Source organism: Peromyscus maniculatus, chromosome 7, assembly GCF_049852395.1.
Source record: "Peromyscus maniculatus bairdii isolate BWxNUB_F1_BW_parent chromosome 7, HU_Pman_BW_mat_3.1, whole genome shotgun sequence".
Taxonomy (NCBI): Eukaryota; Metazoa; Chordata; class Mammalia; order Rodentia; family Cricetidae; genus Peromyscus; species Peromyscus maniculatus.
The window spans coordinates 60,840,923-60,861,501 of record NC_134858.1 but is presented as its reverse complement, the minus strand read 5'-3'; the positions used below and the strand labels follow the sequence as shown (position 1 = coordinate 60,861,501).

Sequence of the window (20,579 nt, the reverse complement as noted above, 5' to 3'; positions counted from 1 at the left end):
ACGCACGCACGCACGCACGCACGCACACGCACACGCACACGCACACGCACACACATGTATGTAATGCTTTTATTTTTTAAAATATAAATGTAGGATATTACAGGTGAGTGGCTCAGAAGTCTAAAGGGGACTGACTGAAAGTTCCAGTAGAACTGTAGTTTTGGCTGGAGGCCTGATGGGAAAATAGGATTCCTCTCAAACTTGTAGACATTATCCACAGAAGAATTCACAAAGGTTCTTGATCCCCTCTCTCCATCTTTAAGGCTGACAGCATTGCAACTCTCTGTGCCAACTCTTCTGCTTCCCTGCCCTACTCTTAAGGATACCTGTCTTTTCAGGTGTAGTCAGAAAATGCAGAATGGTCTCTTTATTTTAAGGTCAAGGTTAACAACTGTATTTCCCTTTGCACATAGCCTAGCATATCCACAGATTCTGGCATTAAGATGCCTGCCACAAAAATAGGAAATTAATGTGGAAAAATTATAAAAACTGTTTTCCCTCCTATACTTCTCTGCTACCATTTGAGGACCTTTTCTTGTATGTTATGTATTTATATTGGTCATAAGAGCAAAATATGAAGTAGCTGAAATACATAATAATTTGCAGATTTAGGTGATCCTGGACAGAGGATCCCTGGTTTCTTCTCTGTAACAGGACAAAGTTGAGTCTGATGGCTTATCAGACCCCAGTGTTCCTCTCTGACTTTTGATAACTTTACCTTTGCAGTTCTATTGAAGTATGATGTCTCATTGACACAGGACATGCTGCTTCACATCCCAAAGCCCCAGAATCCTTGCTGATACTTGCCTGGTTACGTCACCATTGTATTTAACCTATGCTACCAGCATTGCTAGCAGTTTTCACCTGTTATCAACACATATACTTTGTGGATGGACAACACATAAAAATAAACTTAGCTTTAAACCAAAGCCAAAACCTAAACCTGATTCCCTGGGGCTGGGGAGATGGCTCAGTAGTTAAGAGCACTTGCTGCTCTTCCAGAGGACTCAAGTTCAGTTCTCAGCACTCATATCAGGCAGCTCATAACTGCCTGTAACTCTGGCTCCAAGGGATCTGATGCTCTTTCCTGGCCTCTGGGGTACCTGCATATACGTAACATACATAGACACACACATGCACATATATGCATACACACTCTCACATAATAAATCTAAAAAAATGACTCCCAAGTTTTGCTTTATTGCTGATGTATACATTGCTTGTCACACAATGTCCATGTTGCTTATCACAGAATGTGTCCTGTGCTTTGGAAGTACAGATACCTCATAACATTAAAATACCTCATATTTTATACTATGAAATTTCCAAAATGTCTTCCTATCTGCTACTTCATGTGATTCTCTATAACAGTGTTCTGGGATTGCTGACAGGAAATGGGCATACGCACAGGGATAAGTAACCATTTCTCATCGCTCTGTATACATGTTTAATATGCATCCCTGGTCAGTGGTAAAAGAGGTGCTAGGTAATTTGTTGGAAGACTGACCTCAAGCACGTAAATATACCACACTTACTCACATACTGCACATGTGGCTACAAAGTGATCAAACATCTTTTACATTTTAATTGGATCATCTTAACTAGAAATATCCTACCTTTTATCTTTACCTTTGAAAGAAGATGTAGTCATGGAATAGTCTCAGGCATGTTTTGAAATCATTCTTTATTCTTTAAGCATTTACCTTATCTTCTTATAACCTCAATATATATTATTTGCTAATATGTCTTTTAAGACATTTACCTGAATAAAGATAGATGTATGTAGACAGATTGATTGTAGATACACAAAATTATAAGCATTACAATATCATAACCATGCATATAAATAACACTGAAATTGAATCTACCTCTGCTCACTTTCATATGTGGAGTGGCTCTCTAAATTATTAGAGAAATTAATAGTCATTTTTTAAAATGACTCCAATCATCCATTGGTTCTTCTGTCTTTCTGATTCTTAGGTTCATAGTGCAGAAAAACCAAAGAGTGACTTTCAGATGAACTGTAAATCCTTTGCTTTTCAGATCAGCAAAGAGGCAGTTATCAGTGTTCATTTAGTCTGGAGCCCTGTTGCCTGAATTGCGATAGTTTTCCTTATGCTGAAAAAGAAATGGGTGTCATATCTTGCATTCATCTATAAAGCCCCTTTTTCTATAGCAGTTACACACAGACATGTGTTTGGGCTCAGTAACCACAAGGAGGCATGGAAGCCTCTCTCAAAATGTTCCTGCCTGTGAGGATGCATGCCTTTCAAGTTCATGTTTGGATCCACTGTTTTAAGGCCTGACATTAGAGCAGAAGCTACTACTTCTTTCGCGGGCATTTCTGGGCAGTGGTAACACGTATGTGTTTTCCCTCTGCCCCGTCTCCAGTAAAAACAAAAGGGACCACAGGACTTTCTTAGTACGGACAGAGTAAATGCCTTCACCTTTCTCGCCCTTTGAAGGTTAAAAGTTCTGACTGGGAGCAGAGGGTGCTTCTTTGATATGTGAGTTCTTAAGTACATGTTTCTGACAGTAAGGGGGTTGACTGAACCTTGTGTAGAATGACTCTGGGATCCAACTTCAAAGTGCTGTATGATTTTAAAGCCAAAACAATCCCTTAAACCTGAGCCTAACATTTTCAGATGTCCTACTGAATATTCACGTTAAATGATAGACGTTTTCTCCATGCATTTGTAATCTTGACTCCCGGGAGCTTTGTTGGTATTGAAAGAATAGGAACCTCTATTGTAGAACATGCTGTGTAGCACATTTTCTATGCTTAATCCTTGAGAAATACAGACTGTGTTCTTAGGACTTGATTGTTTCTGCAAGATGCTGCAGAGGAGAAAATTTTTGACCCTAAAAATGCAGACTGTGACATTTTGAAATTCCCATGTGTGCTATATTTGATGTGCTGTTTCTGTTTTGACACTTTGCCTTTTAGGATATGACCAGTCTGTGCGAGAACACATTTCTGATTTGGACATACAGCAGAACATGCAGCTGGGGAGGATGTGTGACATCCTAGGTACAGTAAACCTTTTTACATCAATGACTGTCTGCAACTTTTGGGTAGATATCGGTAAAATATTTTTTCTTTCCTCTACAAGGAAAGAACTTATCTTTCTAACCTACTTGCAAGGTAAATAATTATTTTGTTTAAAGTAATAGATTTATAGTGAAGTCAGTTTGAATTTTCAAATGTTTGAACAATTACTTGAATAGTTTTCTAAATTCTTTATTGAATAACAGTTTCTCTCTGATGAACTCAAATCATCTTGACTTGCTATTCCTTTCAGTGAGTCAGGTCAAAACTCTCTGTCAGTATTGTCTATCCTGTCTTCCGGGCAAGGAGTGCAAAGAGTGGATGGAGCGCTGTATTTTCTTTATAAGAATAAAAGGGAAGCAAAGGCAGGATGGAGAAAATGTGGAGTGCCTTGTGGAGGGAATTCCTAGAAATCCAGGCTTGGGCAGATGGAGATGTCTTTGCAAATGTCAAGTTTATACTGTTTTAGTCAGCCCTCAGCCACAGACTGGATCCAGGAGAGAAAAATACATGACTGCCAAGGCCAAGCTGCAACCATGGCTGGAAAAACAAATATAGATTACAAAGCATATACAATGAATCAAGTCAGTTTGTGAGGAACTGGCCCCAAACCAAGGGTTAAATAAAAAATTAGATCTTTAGAAGTTAATAAGAACTTCTTTGTCTTGTTAAAATATAATTGCTTTGGCCCTTATTTAAGCAATACGAGGAAGAATTTTATATTATCAATAGTCAACTTAGCTGGCTCCCTGGAATGACATACTTTACGTGATTCATAGATATTTCAACATCATTATTATTTTATAAATGCCATTTGGTAACAAAAATACATTGGTACTAGAAATTTACAGTGTCCTAAAATAATAATAGCATAATTGCTTTAATCTGTTATCTAGGCACCAATGCTGTGTTTCAGCATTACACAACAAGCCCTTTAGTGATGTGAGATTGATTTGTTATCGCTGAGCTATTCAACTAAAAGCCTGGCTGGCTGGGACCACTGAGGTGCAGCAGAGGGCAGACTTTACTCTGATTTATTTGAATTAATTTTTTTCCTCAGCTTTTTATACATCCTTCTATATATAGTACAAGCCATCACAAAGGAGTGTTTTTATAGAAGTTTCTCATTATGGAAGAAAAAAGTATTAGGTTACTATTTTCAATAATCCAATTATTCAGTCTGTACCTACAAAGAAAAATTTCGCAACTATGGTCATTTCTGAGAGACTGCTTTTTTCTAGCACATTATCATTCTGAAGAAGCAGTGTGACCATATAGCCTCTTCAAGAGGCTTAGTTTAGAGGTGGCTAGTGAAGGTAAAAGTGCTTTTCTGTGAAATAAAATAGAAAAAGAAAAGGAGAAATGAGAAATTATTTGGGAGGAAGAATAAAAGCCCTTTATTCTGTTAATTACTAGTAAAGGGTATTGGCTTTCCTGCTTATTCAGGAGGGAAGTAAGGATAATCTGATCACATTGCTAAGACTTGATACTGGATATCAGCTGTGATGTCAGGGTGGCACTTTTCCTTTCTGGATAAGTAAGAGAGAAGCTGATTTTGACTACCAATCAGAGAAAGCTTCATCTTCTTAACAGCTCCTTTTTATAACTATCTGTCAGTTAATTGTGTTTGTAGATTCACAGTGAACCCCAACTCCACTGGATATTAAAGTTAGTGATATGTATTGCTCTGACAGAAATGAACAAGAAAAGCTACATTATCAACTTGATTCTTATTATTTGAAGCCTAGATACTTCTTCCCAAGTAAAATTCATCTTGTGTTACTATAGCTATTTTTGCTGTTTATATCCTATTCTTTTATGCTTTTCTTAAAAACACACACAATAACAATGACAACACACATTTGGCTTTTATACTCACTAGTTCCATTGGACACCCGTTTCTTCCCCAAAGTACAAGGCTAGCAATAACTAATGTGATCAGTCAGCAATTGGATACAAGTTATTCAATTACTTTCTGTTCAGCTAATTTATTTTGATGTTTATATGGCAATCTAGTTTCAAAATAAAATTGGAGATCTTAACTATTTACATATATGTAGCACCTCCTACCAGCCTTTTCCTGGACCAGTTTAAAAGCCACTCTGTCTCTATAGAGAGAGACTTCTCCTACCTGCTACGTATCTCACTCACTAAGTGAGCAAAACATTCAACCATCTAAATCTCTTCATTCTTCCGAACCCCAGCCAACCATGAGCGCTCATTGAGTAGTCCCTATGCAGTCTACACTGTACTGAGACCTGGAGGATATATAGAATTTAAGGAGCTTGGAGAGTGCTGAGGGTGTAGCTCAGTTGGGAGAGTGCTTGTCTAGCATGTATAAAGCCTTGGGCTTGATCCCCAGCACTGAATAAACCTGGCCTGGCCCTGAAAACCTGCGACACCAGCACTTAGGAGGTGGAGGTGGGAGGATCAGGAGTTTGAGGCCAGACTCTGTTACATAGTGAGTTACAGGTCAGCCTGGGCTACATAAGACCCCATCTCGGGAAAATATATGAAAAAGGAGCTTGGATTGATAGATTGAAAAATTATCAGAGACTGGAGATGACACTACTTCATCATATTAGATCAAGGAATTGATCAAAGGGAGCTAGGTACAAAGGGCATGGCAGTGAGTTACTGCTGTCTGTGGCATTTGGTCAACACTTCCTGTGTGCCAGATACTGTACCAAGAATATTTTTTCTTTCGTTTAGTGCTCCAGAACTCTATACCTAGGTGATTCAACCCCACATTTACAAATGAAGAAACAAATGCTTAGATAAATAATGTGCCCAGGGCCCTAGAAAGCTCAGAGGAGGGAGGGCTGGAAGTGTCACCTTGGCTCCCTCCTCTGAGCTTCCCTGAGTACCTGGTCTGACCTGTGTGTTTGGAATGGTTGCTGCCCAAAGACATTTCTCAGTCACTTTGATCCCTAGATTTCCTGGAGTGCTGAGCCAAGTGCTTTGTTCCTATTTGTATCTAAATTAGTCAGTTATTTTATGAATGAGTTAAAAGCTCTATCAGCTGCTAATTTACATCCATGTGCCCTTAAAATGTTCTGCAGCACCGAGTGAATGATCTCATCTCACTCTTCCATTGGGACTTTTTCTATGTGTGTATTACGAACATCTTGAGGAAAAAAGCAGTTGAGGCAGTGTTTTCCCTGGACCAGGAATCACTCGATGTGCTACTGAAGCAAAATAGTCCTCTCTGGGGCTGGAGCTGGGGTAGGGTGGTTCCTGAAGGAATCATTGCTGGTCATAATCAGCCCATTTATTCTGTCAAGACCTTTCCTGGACTGGCCCTGTCAAATCCAAGCAGAGAATGCCATTGAAATTTCATCAGCTTCCTGGAGTTAATAGCTCTGCTTTATAATTTGCTGACCTGAATGGAATACCTTCCCACCAGTGATAAAGGGAATGGTTTAGTTAATCCCTGTGCATTATCTGGAAGTTTACTTCCACGTTCCCTCGCAGTCATCTGTATTTTGTTGGTGGCGGTATCTCCTTTTCTTTAGAGAGATGATGAAGTGCAGAAGGGCTGCTTTGGATTGCTGAGACACATGCAGAGCCCATCTAAATTCACTTTGCTGTGGCTTTTGGATATGCTCTTTGTTTTAAACTACTGTAACATCAATTGGATGCCAGAGTTCATCATGTCATTTACCTTTATATCAGTAATTAACATTGTGCCCATTATTTCTCAGATGCCAATGTCAATGTCATCTACATCTGCTCTCATCCCATGAATGATGAGTTAAAGCTGTACTACAAAAAACTCTTGAGTCTACAAGCAGCTGTCGTCTCGGGGAACTATGAGGATAGGAGTGACCTGCAGAACAGGTTCAGAATTATCACCCCTGAAGCTGTAAACATCTTCACTGTGAGTTTGTCTTCTAATTACTATGGCTTCAGGGATGCAGTAAAATTAAATTGGAAATTTTATAACTTGCAACGCTCTGGTACACATCAGTGAAATATTATTGCAAGTTTAACAGCTTTGCTGATTAGACTACTAGTTGGACTGTAGGAAATAAATACCACAGTTTAACTTTCAAACTTAGCTGAGCTGCCCCTGCCCAGTTTCTCTGAGGCAGAAGCCTAACTGCAGCTACTGGGAAGTATAATCAAATAGGTAGATTTATAACATTTATCACTCCTTTTTCTTAATTTATGTGGAGTTCACCAGGACAGTAAAAGTCTGGCCAGGCCTATGCAGCCATAAAACTACTCAGGGAGAGAAAGTGGACCAGGGCCCCAAATTTCTGCCTTTCCCACAGGTACTCCTTGTTACTTTCATTCCTTTGGGCAAGTGAACCTGATGTTCATATCACATGGTTCTGTATGAACAAGGTTCACATTTTAACATACTGATTTTTAATGGATAGAATGGACTTTCATATCTGTACAAGAATTACTAAGAAATTAATGGAACCAGGAAGGCAGAGTTCTAGTCAACGGCAGTACAACAGATGATTTGAAGAGGACTTCTCTAGGTTTTAAAAAGAACTTAATCCCCCCCCCCCACACACACACACATTTTATTATCTAATGGGCTACCAATTTTGAGGTTTGTTTTAAAAAAGAAAGACTGCATTTGCTAGTAGACAGTACTCTCCATTTACAGATGAGGAACACTGAAGTCAGCTCTCTACATACCAGGCAAAGTGGCGGCAGGGAGGGGGATTAAACCCCAGCAGGGCTGCAGGGGAGGCATGCTGCTTTGTCTATGCTCAGCATCTTCTGCATCCACTCGCTTCTCTCATTAGAGGACACCTCAGTGTTCCTGACAGGGTTCTGCTTAGCTTTGCTTCATTGGCACATCTGGTTGTGGAAAGGGAGGACAGGTACAAACTATCACAACTTACTTATACTCTTGGGGTCTTTCATATCCTTCATCAAAAGTAGGGATCTCTGGTGCTTCCTGGCTACCCCATGCCCTCAATGGCAATTGATGTAGATGTTAGGAAGCAAAGAAGAAAAACACCAAAACCCATTTGTGTTTAGTTAAACTGTTGATATTCTCAGAGCCAGAAACTCAAGCTAACACCTGCTAGCTGCCAGTAAAGAGCGTGTGTGCATCTGAAATGCCTGTAGACACTGAGAGGTATGGGCAAGGAAGGGGATTTGTGATTAGGAGAGTAGGTAAAGTAACATTTCTCGGACTCTTAGCATGCGTTTTCTTGTTTGAGCCTCACAAAATGTAGCAACACAGAAATCATCGCTCTCCTTTTATTGCCGCAGAAACCAAAACTCATTTTCTAGTTCAGTGTCCCTGGTAGGGCCAGATTGTGAACCAAAATCTGTCTCCTCTAGGTCACTATTACACATGGGAATGACTGTTTTGTTTGTGGATGACCCAGTGGCCGTGGGCAAGCCTCCTGAGCTCTCTTGTCCTCTGTTCTTCATCTATGAAATGGGGTGATGGATTGGGTAATTCCAAAGTCCTCTCCAAGTCTATAGTCCTCACTCTGAGAAGGCTGCCCTTGCAGTGCCCTTTCCAGCTTCCAGGCTAGAGTCAGGCAGCTGGTGCCCTTGACAGCCTCAGCTCCAGCCAGTGCAGGTCTGCATCTTGGTGAGCAGAAACAGGTAGGCAAGGTTTGAAGTACTAAATATTGCTGCTTGGAGCTTAAATTCAAATGATTTGAGTGATTAATCACTCATAGGCAATCACCTTTTTAAAACACAGAAATTAAACCCTCCCTTTCAAACTGGTTCTGTGTCTGTTTAGCTATTGCTTCCTCTCTTTTTAATGGGTCTGGGAGATGGTGTCAGTGCTGATTTTCATTCAAATGGATGGCTTTGAGGAGAGTTCTTAAAGCGTGCCAAAAATCTGTTTGTGCATCTCTCCAAGTTACTCTGTAAAGCTAGACTTTGTAATGGTAAGTGTGCTTATATAAAAGTCATCATGTCTATTTTGGAGCATTTTAATGTTTATGAAGACATTCTAAACAACTGTCTTTGTCTCAGGTCAAAAATAAGAAATAAGTGGTGGTAAAAATGAATGTAGCCACAAGGAAGGGCATTAGGAACATGTTAGATCTTTGTCATCCATGGTACTTTGCTATCTGGAACTGGTGATGCTGACTTTCTCTAATGGCCTCACAAGACCTAAGGACAGTAGCATGTCGTCTGCCATCACTTATGCACATTTGAATCTTTATTAAACACATACTGAAGATAATACTAGGGTGCCATCATGCCTGAAGACTAAGGCATGCCCAGAAAGACATGGAGCTAGAGAGAATACTTGTTGACAGAGATGCATACATCTAGAGGAGATGGAAATGTACCCTGGCTGGACATGTCCTCAGAGCTTGACCTTGATTGCTGTATCTGCTTTCCCCTCCTCATAGTCCATAAACCCACAGGCCTTCACTTCTCACTTTGTAAGATGAGCGAAGTAAGTGTGGTAACTGTAGCACACCAACCGTACTAATGGTTCAAATCCTCTACTTTATAGTCAGAGCTGTATGACTTTGAACAAATCATTCATCTCATAGCAAGGACTGTAGTATGGATCAGATGAGAGGTGGGGTGACAAAGACTTTGAACTTCTATTTTAAAAGTTTAGTTTATTTTTATTTATTTATTTATTTATTTATTTATTTATTTATTTGAGACAGGGTTTCTCTGTGTAGCTTTGCGCCTTTCCTGGAGCTCACTTGGTAGCCCAGGCTGGCCTCGAACTCACAGAGATCCGCCTGGCTCTGCCTCCCGAGTGCTGGGATTAAAGGCGTGCACCACCACCGCCCGGCAAGTTTAGTTTATTTTTGATTTTGTATGTGTGCATGTGTAGGTGCTCACCAAGACCAGAAGAGGTTGTTGGATCCCCAGAGCTAGAGCTGTTGTGAGCCACCTGGTGTGGGTGCTGGAAATTGAACTTGAGTCCTCTGGAAAAGCAGCAAGTGCTTTTACCCATTGAACTGTCTTTCTAGATCCAGCTCTGAGCTTCCTAATCCATCATCTGATCCCCTATTGTAACTCAAGCCAGCAGCTCTGGATGTGCTTTCTTTGTGTCACATTTCCACACTGAAGGGATTGTGGGGAAGGAGAGCAAGTGAGTGAGCAGGAGGCTAGGTGATTAACAAGCAGAGCTGACCACATCCGCAGTGCGGGCATGGTGGCCAATGGAACGCCGGCTCGCCTAGAACTGCACTCTGGGGAGTGCCTCTGAAGTGTGAACTGACGTTACGCTAGCAAAGTAACACTGTATGGACCGAAGAGGTTTAGACTTAAACTCCTGGCTTGGAGGAGGGGTCCAATAGTAAATTATCTAATCTTTCTCAGAGGATCTCTGGATTTTCCCTTTTCTTACTGTGGTAAACTACGTACAAGATAAAATTTTGCCGTCTCAGACATTTTTAAAAAGACAGTTCAGGAGTGTTAAGTGCATCCACATTGTACAAGTGTTACTACCATCTACCTCAGAACTTTCCTCGTCCCAGCAGAAGCTCTGGACACATTCCATAATAAACATGGAAGTGCTCTGGCTGTACTTAGGAATTCTTTCAGAGATGGAAGGACCTTAGAGATGTTCTGTCCAACCTCTCACTTGAATATAAGGAGCTGAGTTTCAGAAAGGCAGAGTGCTCTATGCCCCAGCTTCTTAACTCCGGGGTGCAAACCAAATGTGAAGGCTGTGAAAATGTTTTTCAACATTCTATGACCAATAGTTAATTCAAAATCAAATCCTAATGAATCCAACACATTTTTGATTATATCACATGATACAAATGTTCTGTAGTCTCAGTTCTGACCATACAGCTTGTACACCTTGCATTATACATGCCTTCATGGCAAACAAATTTCCATTGAAATGTCACTTGTATTTTTTATGTGTATGAGTGTTTGGCCTGCATGTACGTGCACCACATCTGTGCCTGATGGCCAATGAAGCCAGAAGAGGGCATCAGATCCACTGAAACTAGAGTTTCGGGCACTTGTGAGCCACCATGTGGTTGCTGGAAACCTAACCCACGCCCTTTGCAAGAGCAGCAGATGCCCTTAACCATATCTGGGAAGCCATCCTTCAGCCCCAAACAGTGCCAACTAACACTGCCTAAAGCACCTCTGCTCAGCTGGAGACTACGGCGTATTATGAACTGCAGTGTTTTTACTCCATGTCATAGGGTTTCTACTGCTATGATGAACACCTTGTCCACAAGCAACTTGGAGAGGAAAGGGTTTATTTTATCTTAGAGTTTATAATCTATCCTGAAGGAAAGTCGGTGCAGAAACTGAAGGCAGGAACCCGAAGGGAGGAATTTGAAACAGAGACCACTGAGGACTGCTGCTTACTAGCTTGCTTTCTATGACTTGCCCAACTTGCTTTTTCTACAACTCAGAACCACATGCCCAGGGGTGGCATCACCCCTAGTAAGGCAGTTGTGTGCCACCATGTGATTGTTGGAAACCTAAACCAGGTCCTCTGCAAGAGCAGCAATGTGGGCCCTCAATCAATAAAATGCCTCTTCGGCTTACCTACGGGCCAATCTGATAGAGGCATTTTCTTAACTGAGGTTCCTCTTCCCAGATAACTCTAGCTTGTGTTAAGTCAACAAAACTTAACAAACACACTGTACATACATACTTTTCTGCTTTTATAAGAGTATGGTTTAATTACAGAAATCAAAGACATTTGATATTTTCCTACCGCCATTCCCCAGCAAGTAAGTATCAAATTTGTGTCTTTGCATTGCATTGTGTGAGACTGTTTGCTTTTTAAAACTTGATGTTTGAGAGGCTGGAAAGATGGCTCAGCTGTTAGGAGCACTTCCTGCTCTTCCAGAGGACCCAGGTTAGGTTCCCAGCACCCACATGGTGGTGTCTCATAATACCTGTAACTCCAGTTGGAGGGGCTCTCATACACTCTTCTGCCTCCCTGGATCCCTGCACAAATAAACACGGCGCACATAAGCTCCCATGGTCACACCCATACTCATAAATCAAAACGGATTTAACAGGCTGTTGAGTTTCTGACTGAGTTATAGTTTTAAAAACTATTCAATTAATTTTGGCCTCGTATTTGAACAGAATTTCCAGTAATTTCTGAAATGTCCCTAAACACACTTTTGGCATTTTGCATTATATATTTATGCAAAGTAACATTTTTAACATTGATGACTATAAAATAAAAATATTGATCAACTCTGAGAAAATATTGAAGATGTTCTACACCCTACAGTATCAAATATTTAGCAAAGACTTAATTTTTTTTATAAAAAATGAACAAGCACAATCTCATTAGCATATGAATTTGCTTTCATCTTTAACAAGTGGTAAAATTATGCATATACCAAAGAATTGTTTTAAAATAAATTTGTGATTTATTATCAATAAAAGTTTGATTTGTATAACTATTTATAAACACTTGGAGTTGCATAAAAATTTCTCATGGGAGCCAGGCAGTGGTGGTGCGTGCCTTTAATCCCAGCACTTGGGAGGCAGAGCCAGGCAGATCTCTGTGAGTTCAAGGCCAGCCTGGTCTACAGCGCAAGATCCAGGACAGGCACCAAAACTATACAGAGAAACCCTGTCTCGAAAAACAAAACAAAACAAAACAAAACAAAACAAAACAAAAAAATCTCCTAGGGATAGGGGTGAGAAGCAGGAAAAAGTTTAAGCAGCCCTGTTCTAAATCACCCAGCAAGCTGCAGGCCCATTTAAGACTGAGAGCTAGGGCCTTTCCTAGTTCAGATATCTTGCTTGCACACTTGCAAGTTATATCCTGCAGCCATTTAAGAATGGGTGCATTGGACGATCTTAAAAACAGTCATTCACAGTTCTTCACATCTTTGTGTTTAGATAAATACATTTTCCTTAAAATTGTACTAGGTACCACCTTCTAAAACCCCTTCAATTCCTCAAGCATCTAGTACCTTTGCACTATATTATTTATATGACATTTTAATGGTTTTACTTTATTTATTTATTTACTTAATAATACTTTTTTTATTATTAAGGTTTCTCTATGTAACAGCCCTGGCTGTCCTGGAAGTCTCTTTGTAGACCAGACCAGCCTCAAACTCACAGAGATCTGCCTGCTTCTGCCTCCCTCCCAAGTGCTGGGATTAAAGGTGTGTGCCACCATGCCTGACTCTAATGGTTTTATTTTTAAAAAAGAATTTTCCCCATAAAAATAATAGTCAATAATACAATCATTTATGGACTATTGGCCCAATGTTATGCATGTTCATGATCTTATTTCAGCCTTGGAGCAACTCCAGCATGCAGGTAATTTTATTTTATTCTAGTTTGACACATAAAGAAATGGGTTCATGAAGTCTAAGTCAGATGTACTTGACTACAAACTCCCAGCACTTTGTTGGGTTCCACACTATCTTCTCTTTAACAGCATGTAAACACAGTGCAGCAGTACAACAGTAAACTGAGTCTACGGCTCTAATATTCCATTCCATCCTTGGGCAATGGCTTTTCCATGCCCATCTCCACCTTCTGAAAACCTCCCCATGCCTCGAAATGTACTTCATCCCGCACTTCCTTTCATGATCACTCTTCTGACATTCACCAAGTGCGTTCCATGCCCATGTGCTATTGCAAGTACTTCACAGTGCACTGTCTCATTCAATCCACAACATCCCTAAGGCTGGTAGGGTTACACTCATCTTACAGAGGAGAAAATGGAAGCTTGTAGAAAATAATTAACTTTGATATAGATTAAAACAGTGGAAAGAGAAGAGGGGAGAGGGGAGGGAGGGAGAGACAGAAACAGAGACAGAGACTATGTCTTGTATGTGCTGTCCCACTCCTTGAAAACTGAACTCGGTGTATAAGGTGTGTGCTGACCATCTGGCTGTTTTCTACCTTGTTAGATATGAATAAAATTACTTGTTTAATTGAACAAGACCCCCATAGGCATTGTTGAGCCAAGTCTACCTAGTCAAAATAGGATTTTTAAAAAGTTTCTTTTGGAAAAGAAATTTGAGTCTTGCTGTAATTTTCAAATATTTTCTATTCCTGAGTGCTTTCCAAAGTGTTGGCTAGAATTCTGGTAACCACTGTAAAGCATATGTTCTCACAAAAGGATTTGGGGGGAAAAACTTGGGGGAGGAGATCAAATCAAATGCCTTTCTCCTTTGGAAACACTGAAAGCATTGCCAGATTAGGAGTCTATATAGAGTCTATATAGAAGAGAACACTATGGGGCTTTTTCCTTCATTTTTTTCTATTGATTTTCCAGACGCTTTAGTGTTAAACCATGCCAGAAGTGTTGTGGAGATGAATCACTATTATCCAAAGGCCGCCAGCCTCTTTTCCTTCTGACAGAAGGATAATTCCACGTGGATCAAATAAATACAGATGTGTAGTAATTAGTTCTATTCCCAGTGAGCCTATTTCCAACACACTAAAGATGTGAGCGATTATGGAACCTCACCCCAACAGCTTTTATCAATTTAAACCGCTAAACAACAGGATAGGTCATAACCCAGCCTGCTATTAATAATGTATTTATTATGTACCACATTACAAATTGGGGTAGGGACTAGAAAAAGATACCTTTTAAGAAGGGTGATTTGATTGTCCTCCAGAAGCATCACATGTCCCTGGCCACTCACCTGATGTACAGTCCCAAGGCAATCAAAAGAATAAAAAATCTCATCCAAGGAAAGGACGCCTACATCGTGGGCGGGCTCCTCCACAGAGACGATTTGGCTGTAGCTGATATGTTGAATGTACCCATCCTGGGCTCAGAGCCTGAGCTGGTTCACCTTTACAGTGCCAAGTCCGGAAGTAAACGGCTCTTTGACAGTGCCAATGTGCCAGTGCCTCCTGGAATATCCGACATCTATACTTACCAACAGGTATGTAGGGTGCCTCTGTTCAAGTGTCTTCTATCCCTCTGACATTGTACAACTTTAGGTAATCTGGTCCAGCCCTGTCCAGTGAAGGCTGTGTGAATGCTTGAGTTGCCCTGAAGAGATCTACATTATGCCTTCAAGTATGTTTGGTTTCTGTTTGTCTGTTTCCCATACTGTGAACTGAACCCAGGGCTTCTCACATGGTAGGTAAGTACTATGAGGTTTTATCCTCAGCTCTCTTTTAACTTTTTGAGACAAAGTTTCACTAAGTTAAGAAGGCTGGCTTTGAACTCATGGTTCCCAAGAATCTATGAGTGCATGTCTGAACTACCAGACCTGGAGGCCTTATTATAGAAATTACTAGAATTTTCAAAATGTCTACCTTTTGGGTTAAGTTACTAAATGCTGCTAAAATTAATCATGGGAATTAATCTACTGTCAGTATTTAATGCCTTAATATCTATTAGTTCATCATCACATTTAATAAGAGTCTGTTTTGGCCAAGAAGTGGGTTTGGAAGCTTTAGAGAGTGCGTGGTGAGACTGCAGAGCACTGTACACACCCTTGACTCTGATAATACTTCAGCTCTTCAGGAATGGCTCGGAAAAGAGTAGGGGAAACCGGAAGTGAGATGGCCTCAGGAATAAACTACTTCTGGTTTTCCCTTGGACCCAGTCTGTGGCTCTGCACTCCTCCATTAGCCTCTAGAAAGGTTCTCATTCTGATTCAGCTCCAGTAGGTATTCTCCCATGTAAACGCCATCTGTTTACATAATAAAGACAATTCAAAGACAAACTGCTGGCTGGTAACATTTCCTAACCTCTACTTCTGAATTTCTCTTGACTGGTTCTCTGAGACAATCACAGATTATCTCCTTTCCCTTCTTCTTGGACAATGAAGGACCCATAAAGGTCGAGGCAGTGAGTAAGTGTCAGATTTGGGGATCTCCCTCTCCCTCTGCTCTCTCTTGGTCAGGATGCTCCACACAGCACGGCCCCTGAGAACAAAATGAAGCCTCTAAGCTAATCATACATTAGAAAGCTACTTTGAAGACACTATGAATCCATCAAGCTGCCCTCAAGTGTTGAGTCTTGCTAGAGAGAGTTCCTGGCCAACATTTGGCTCATAGTAGAAACATGGTCTGGGATTTTAGTTGAGACCTGCAGAGACTGCCACCGTCATTAACTTGCACTGGAATTTGAAGGTACCTAGGTGGATTGCTTGATTCTGTTTCCTAATAGAATGTTTTGGCTGACAGACTTAATATGGGAGAAATAGATTTTTAAATGATACAACTGAATGCACATACTACACTAAACAATCTTCATGTCTTTAAAATGCATGTGTAAAGTTTGTATTGAGTTTTAGTTTCATCTTCATTGATAATAACAGGCAATCTATGCTCTGAAATATTTTAGAATTTTATACATTAATTGTGGTTAAAGATGTGGGCACATTTAATACAATACAAACTCTGTCTAGTTCTAGTATTCAGACATAGGACTAAAACCCTTCTCAGAGACCCCCAGATTTGAAGGATGTTATTTGACATATAGTATGTATCAATGGTATAGCAGTAAGCCAAGTTGTATCTGGGTTCTCTGATTGTCTGGAGGACATGCATCTGAGGTCAGCAAGAACTGAAGTACCCATTGAGGCTTTTCCAGATAGTAATGGCTCTACCTAATCAATCTGAGGGTATCAGCATTTTGAATCTGCAGATGGTGATGAATCAATCCTGACTTTTTATTGATGTGCATTGCACATTTGAAGTGGGGGAAGCTGTGATTACTTTCACTCGGGTTAATACGTATTCTTGGGCCTTAGTTGGAGTTTTACAGTGTAATTTTTCTGCTTCTGCTCTTTACCAATATAAAATGATCACAACTAAAAATATATTACATTTTTAAAAACAGATTCAAACAAAAAATGATAAATGTTTGGAAACAGCATAAAGTCTTGTGGTTTATGACTGAGTTTTTTAATCTAGCACAGCACAGTGAGCATTTCCTGTTTTGATCCATAAAATAACCATGTAAGTCCCTTTCTGGCATGCGCTTTGTATGAAATATTGACAGCTTTGGTTAAATAATCAAAACTGGCAATGCTGTTTTAAAGCACTGTTCAATTTTCACTTAAAGATAGCACATAATTCTTCCAGCAGTGTAGTCTTTACAATACTATTGATCGTTTTCATTACTGTAGGGATCCTGCCACAGGCACCCATTTATAGGACTCTCAGAAGCAACAAATAATAGGATTTGGAGGAAACACATACTAATTCTGTTAGTATTTGAAGCTTCCAAGTATATATCTAAATACACCATTTTTAAAGGCTATGCTGGAACACCTTTTCTTAATCTAGCAAAATAATTTTTTAGCCAATATGAGGAGACTAACCAGCACCTCTGCTTCCACAACTTGTGATCGTCGTACACCCAGACCATGGCAAGACATAAGTACGAAATATGCCTGACTGCGGAAAGAGGGGTGCCAGCAGGAAGACACAGCAGGACCGCCTTGGCTGTGCTCACAGCCATATTGTCTGTAGACCAGAGCCCTTATCATTTAAACATCCAAATTATCAATCAACACTACTCAATATTAGAGAGCGGAGTCAATTTCATTTTCACCTTTACTGAATAACCTACAGTTGGAAACCCCAAGTGTGGCTCTTTTGGTATCTCTTCCACACTGCTGTGTCATGTAGCATTCCCCAAATCATATGCTGACTAGAAACAATTCAGGATAACATATTGTACCTTTAAGCAAAACCATTTTGTAACTTGGCAGTTCTAGACCTCAGCAGAACCATTAGTCTTCGGTGCTTTCAAACTCTTGAGTTAAAAAATAAAAATCCATTTGGTCGTCAAAAGAATAGGTGTGCTGCATAATTTTATGCCAACTTGACACAAACTATAGTCATCTGAGAGCAAGGAACTCAACTGAAAAAAATGCCTCCATAAGATTGGGCTGTAGGCAAGCCTGTTAGGCAAACTTAATTAGTGATTGATGTGGGACGGCCCAGCCCATTGTGGGTGGGGCCACCCCTGTGCTGGCAGTCCTGGGTTCTATAAGCAATCAGATTGAGAAAACCATAAAGAACAAGCCAGTAAGCAGCATCCCTCAATGGCCTCTGCATCAGCTTCTGCCTCCAGGTTCCTGCCCTGTTTGAGTTCCTGTCCTAATTGACATCCTTCAATGATGGACAATGATGTGGAAATGTAAGCAGAATAAGCCCTTTTCTCCTCAAGATGTCACAGCAATGATAACCCTGACTAAGACAATAGAGCATCAGAATATTACTGTCAAGTATAGGATGCCACAGCATGGGCATGGGTAGGTATAGGAGACACAATGAATTGGTGTTGTTTTGTTGCCTTTTGGGAAGTACAGACAACAAAGTCATTTTGTGATCTAATGAACTGGTGTTCTTCAAAGCTGAAATAGAACATTCTTACATAGAATTAATAGTCTTGCTACAGAGACTTTTGTCTGATTCAAATGCAGCACAAGTGACTTACTGACTTGGAAGCAAGTTGTTTCTCCGGCTCCTCCTCTGCCCTCTTTCTACACTTTACCCTTCTCCAGCAACCTAGAGGCTTGGACATGAAGCCCCACAAAGAGGGAATGAGTGTAGGGTTTGGAGTCAAAGCAATCCAAGAGAAACCCTGCTCTGCCACTCAGTGCTGTATGATCATAGACAAGTCACTCAAATCAGTCAGCCTCTCCTTATGTATTAAATAGAATTACTAATGGTACCTTCGTCATAGGTTATTATATTAAATGGGAAACTCATATAGAGGATGCATGCAACAAGGGCCAGTTCCTACTGAATGTTCACTAATGTTAGTTATTATTGTTCTTACTATCATTTTATAATTAAAGCATGGATTTTGGTCCCTTAAAATTTCATCTATTTAATCCCAGCTATTGAGAGAGTATTGTTTCACATCAAATGCAGGGCAGCTGCAATTCCAGCAAGGCTGTTTCTGAAAGTGGTTTTTGTTGTTGTTTTAAGTTTTAGATTTTTATTTCTTTTTAAATCCTAAAAATAGAACCTTTTTCCCCCAACATAATATTTTTCTTGATTATTTTGGAATTTCACATAATGTCCCCTGATCACCTTCACTTCCCAGTCCTCCCAGGTCCAGCCTCCCCATCGTGATCTGCAAATGTTTTTCTCTCAGTTATCTGTCTTTATAATACATTCATTTATGTCACAAATACAGGCAACTTGGCCAGTTGGCCAAACAAATGTATTTTAGTGAGGAAAAAAAAATGTCTTCCACATTACAGTACTTATTTATTTTAGGTTACAGTATTAAAAGCTCAACAAAAATTTTAGGACTATATTTTTATAGTCTTGACATCATTAAAACAATCATTTGAAGACACAATAACCAGACACCTAAGTTACTGAGAAAGAAAGGTGACAATTCCAGGGTCCAATTATACATGTTTAAAGTGTCTTTTCTTTTTTTCCTCACAAGTCAGCAGTAATAGATTTTTAATTTCTCACAAATCCTACTGCATTTTAAACATGGCTTTTATCCCATTGGCTAGTGATTTCTTTATATCATACATCACTTCAAACTTCCTGAATTTGTCCTAATGAGTGGAAGGGAGCCTGATAAACAGACTGTGTAGAGATACACTCTTAGCACCACAGCCAAGCTGTTATGACAGAAAGGAAACACGCTTTCCTGTGTTCTGTACCTTTGCCCCACAGATGATAGAACAGTTGGGCCAGTTGGTGACTGACCACCTGCAAGTCCGACGCTGGGTCTTTAAAATGAACATGGAATTTGGAGGAAACGGGACAGCATTTTGTGACATCCCTTCCCACCTGGATTGCTACAAGTGGGCGCTAAAGGAGAGTAAAAGATACGGCCGTGAAGACTGGAAGAAGAAGTGGGCACAAGTGAGTGTTCAGTGGTGACTCAAACCACAGGGCTGTGGACAGTCAGGAGATAAGATCCTGTCTCCCAGACTCAGCCCTGTCATCTATCAGCAGAGCCTTTCCTGGGCCTTAGTCCTAATGAACAATATGAATGGACTTACTGCGTTACTTAAATGTCCAGTTGAGGGGCCAAAACATCTTTTTTCACAAACTGATTATGATACCTAAGAAATGACTAAAAGGCCACAGTCAGGTAGCATTACATATCTTAGCATCTGCCCCGAGCAGTTCCTGTGCTTCTGCCAACCATGGTGATTAAGCTAGCTGTGTTCTATTATGAGGAATTCTACTAGCAAATGGTGGTCATTGTAAGCTAATGTAAAATAGCATTCTGTCAGGAGCCATGTTTTTGAAGACATCTATGTCTATGTAACTACTAGTCCCTATGAGATGCTGAGAGAAGAAAAGACCCCAGAAGAGAACTTCCAGAAAAAGCTGAGTAGTAGGCTCAGGGTCTCAGGCTATGAGTGGAGGTGTGTAAACCTTTCCACATAGGTCGGTGAAATGAATTATACAACCTCAGTCTGCTCCAATTTTGCTTAATATTTGTACATGGTTTAATGTTTAACCTGACCTCTAAATACTGTCCCACTTTGTATCCTTATACCCAGCTTCTATTTATCACACTACCTTGTTTTGCCTGCCCTACTACAAAAAAGAAAATTGACAGGCAAACTCCTTATATGGTCCCTTTCCTCCCAGCATGCATAGAGGTGGGCCTTGCAGTGATTTGCATCTGCTTTGTGCA

The 20,579-nt window shown here is 40.3% G+C and overlaps 1 protein-coding gene and 1 long non-coding RNA gene across 41 annotated transcripts in view; one reads left to right on the top strand and one right to left on the bottom strand.

The window, feature by feature from the left end:
- Iqch (IQ motif containing H) overlaps window positions 1–20,579 on the top strand; it is a 183,348-nt gene that overhangs the window by 92,445 nt on the left and 70,324 nt on the right. For 28 of the 40 annotated variants that reach the window (XR_013052782.1, XR_013052779.1, XR_013052776.1 and 25 more), the window contains 4 exons: window positions 2,948–3,031; window positions 6,754–6,929; window positions 14,599–14,871; window positions 19,601–19,792. Coding sequence is in view for 31 of the 40 variants with exons in the window: in XM_076576479.1 (XP_076432594.1) it covers window positions 2,948–3,031; window positions 6,754–6,929; window positions 14,599–14,871; window positions 19,601–19,792 (725 nt within the window). In the remaining 9 variants the exon portion in view is untranslated. Of the gene's footprint in view, window positions 1–2,947; window positions 3,032–6,753; window positions 6,930–14,598; window positions 14,872–19,600; window positions 19,793–20,579 lie in introns of those variants that run through there. The other 12 variants (XR_013052780.1, XM_076576478.1, XM_076576473.1 and 9 more) reach the window with 2 other exon arrangements.
- LOC107402197 (uncharacterized) overlaps window positions 1–20,579 on the bottom strand; it is a 60,160-nt gene that overhangs the window by 35,335 nt on the left and 4,246 nt on the right. The gene's annotated exons all lie outside the window — the stretch shown is intronic.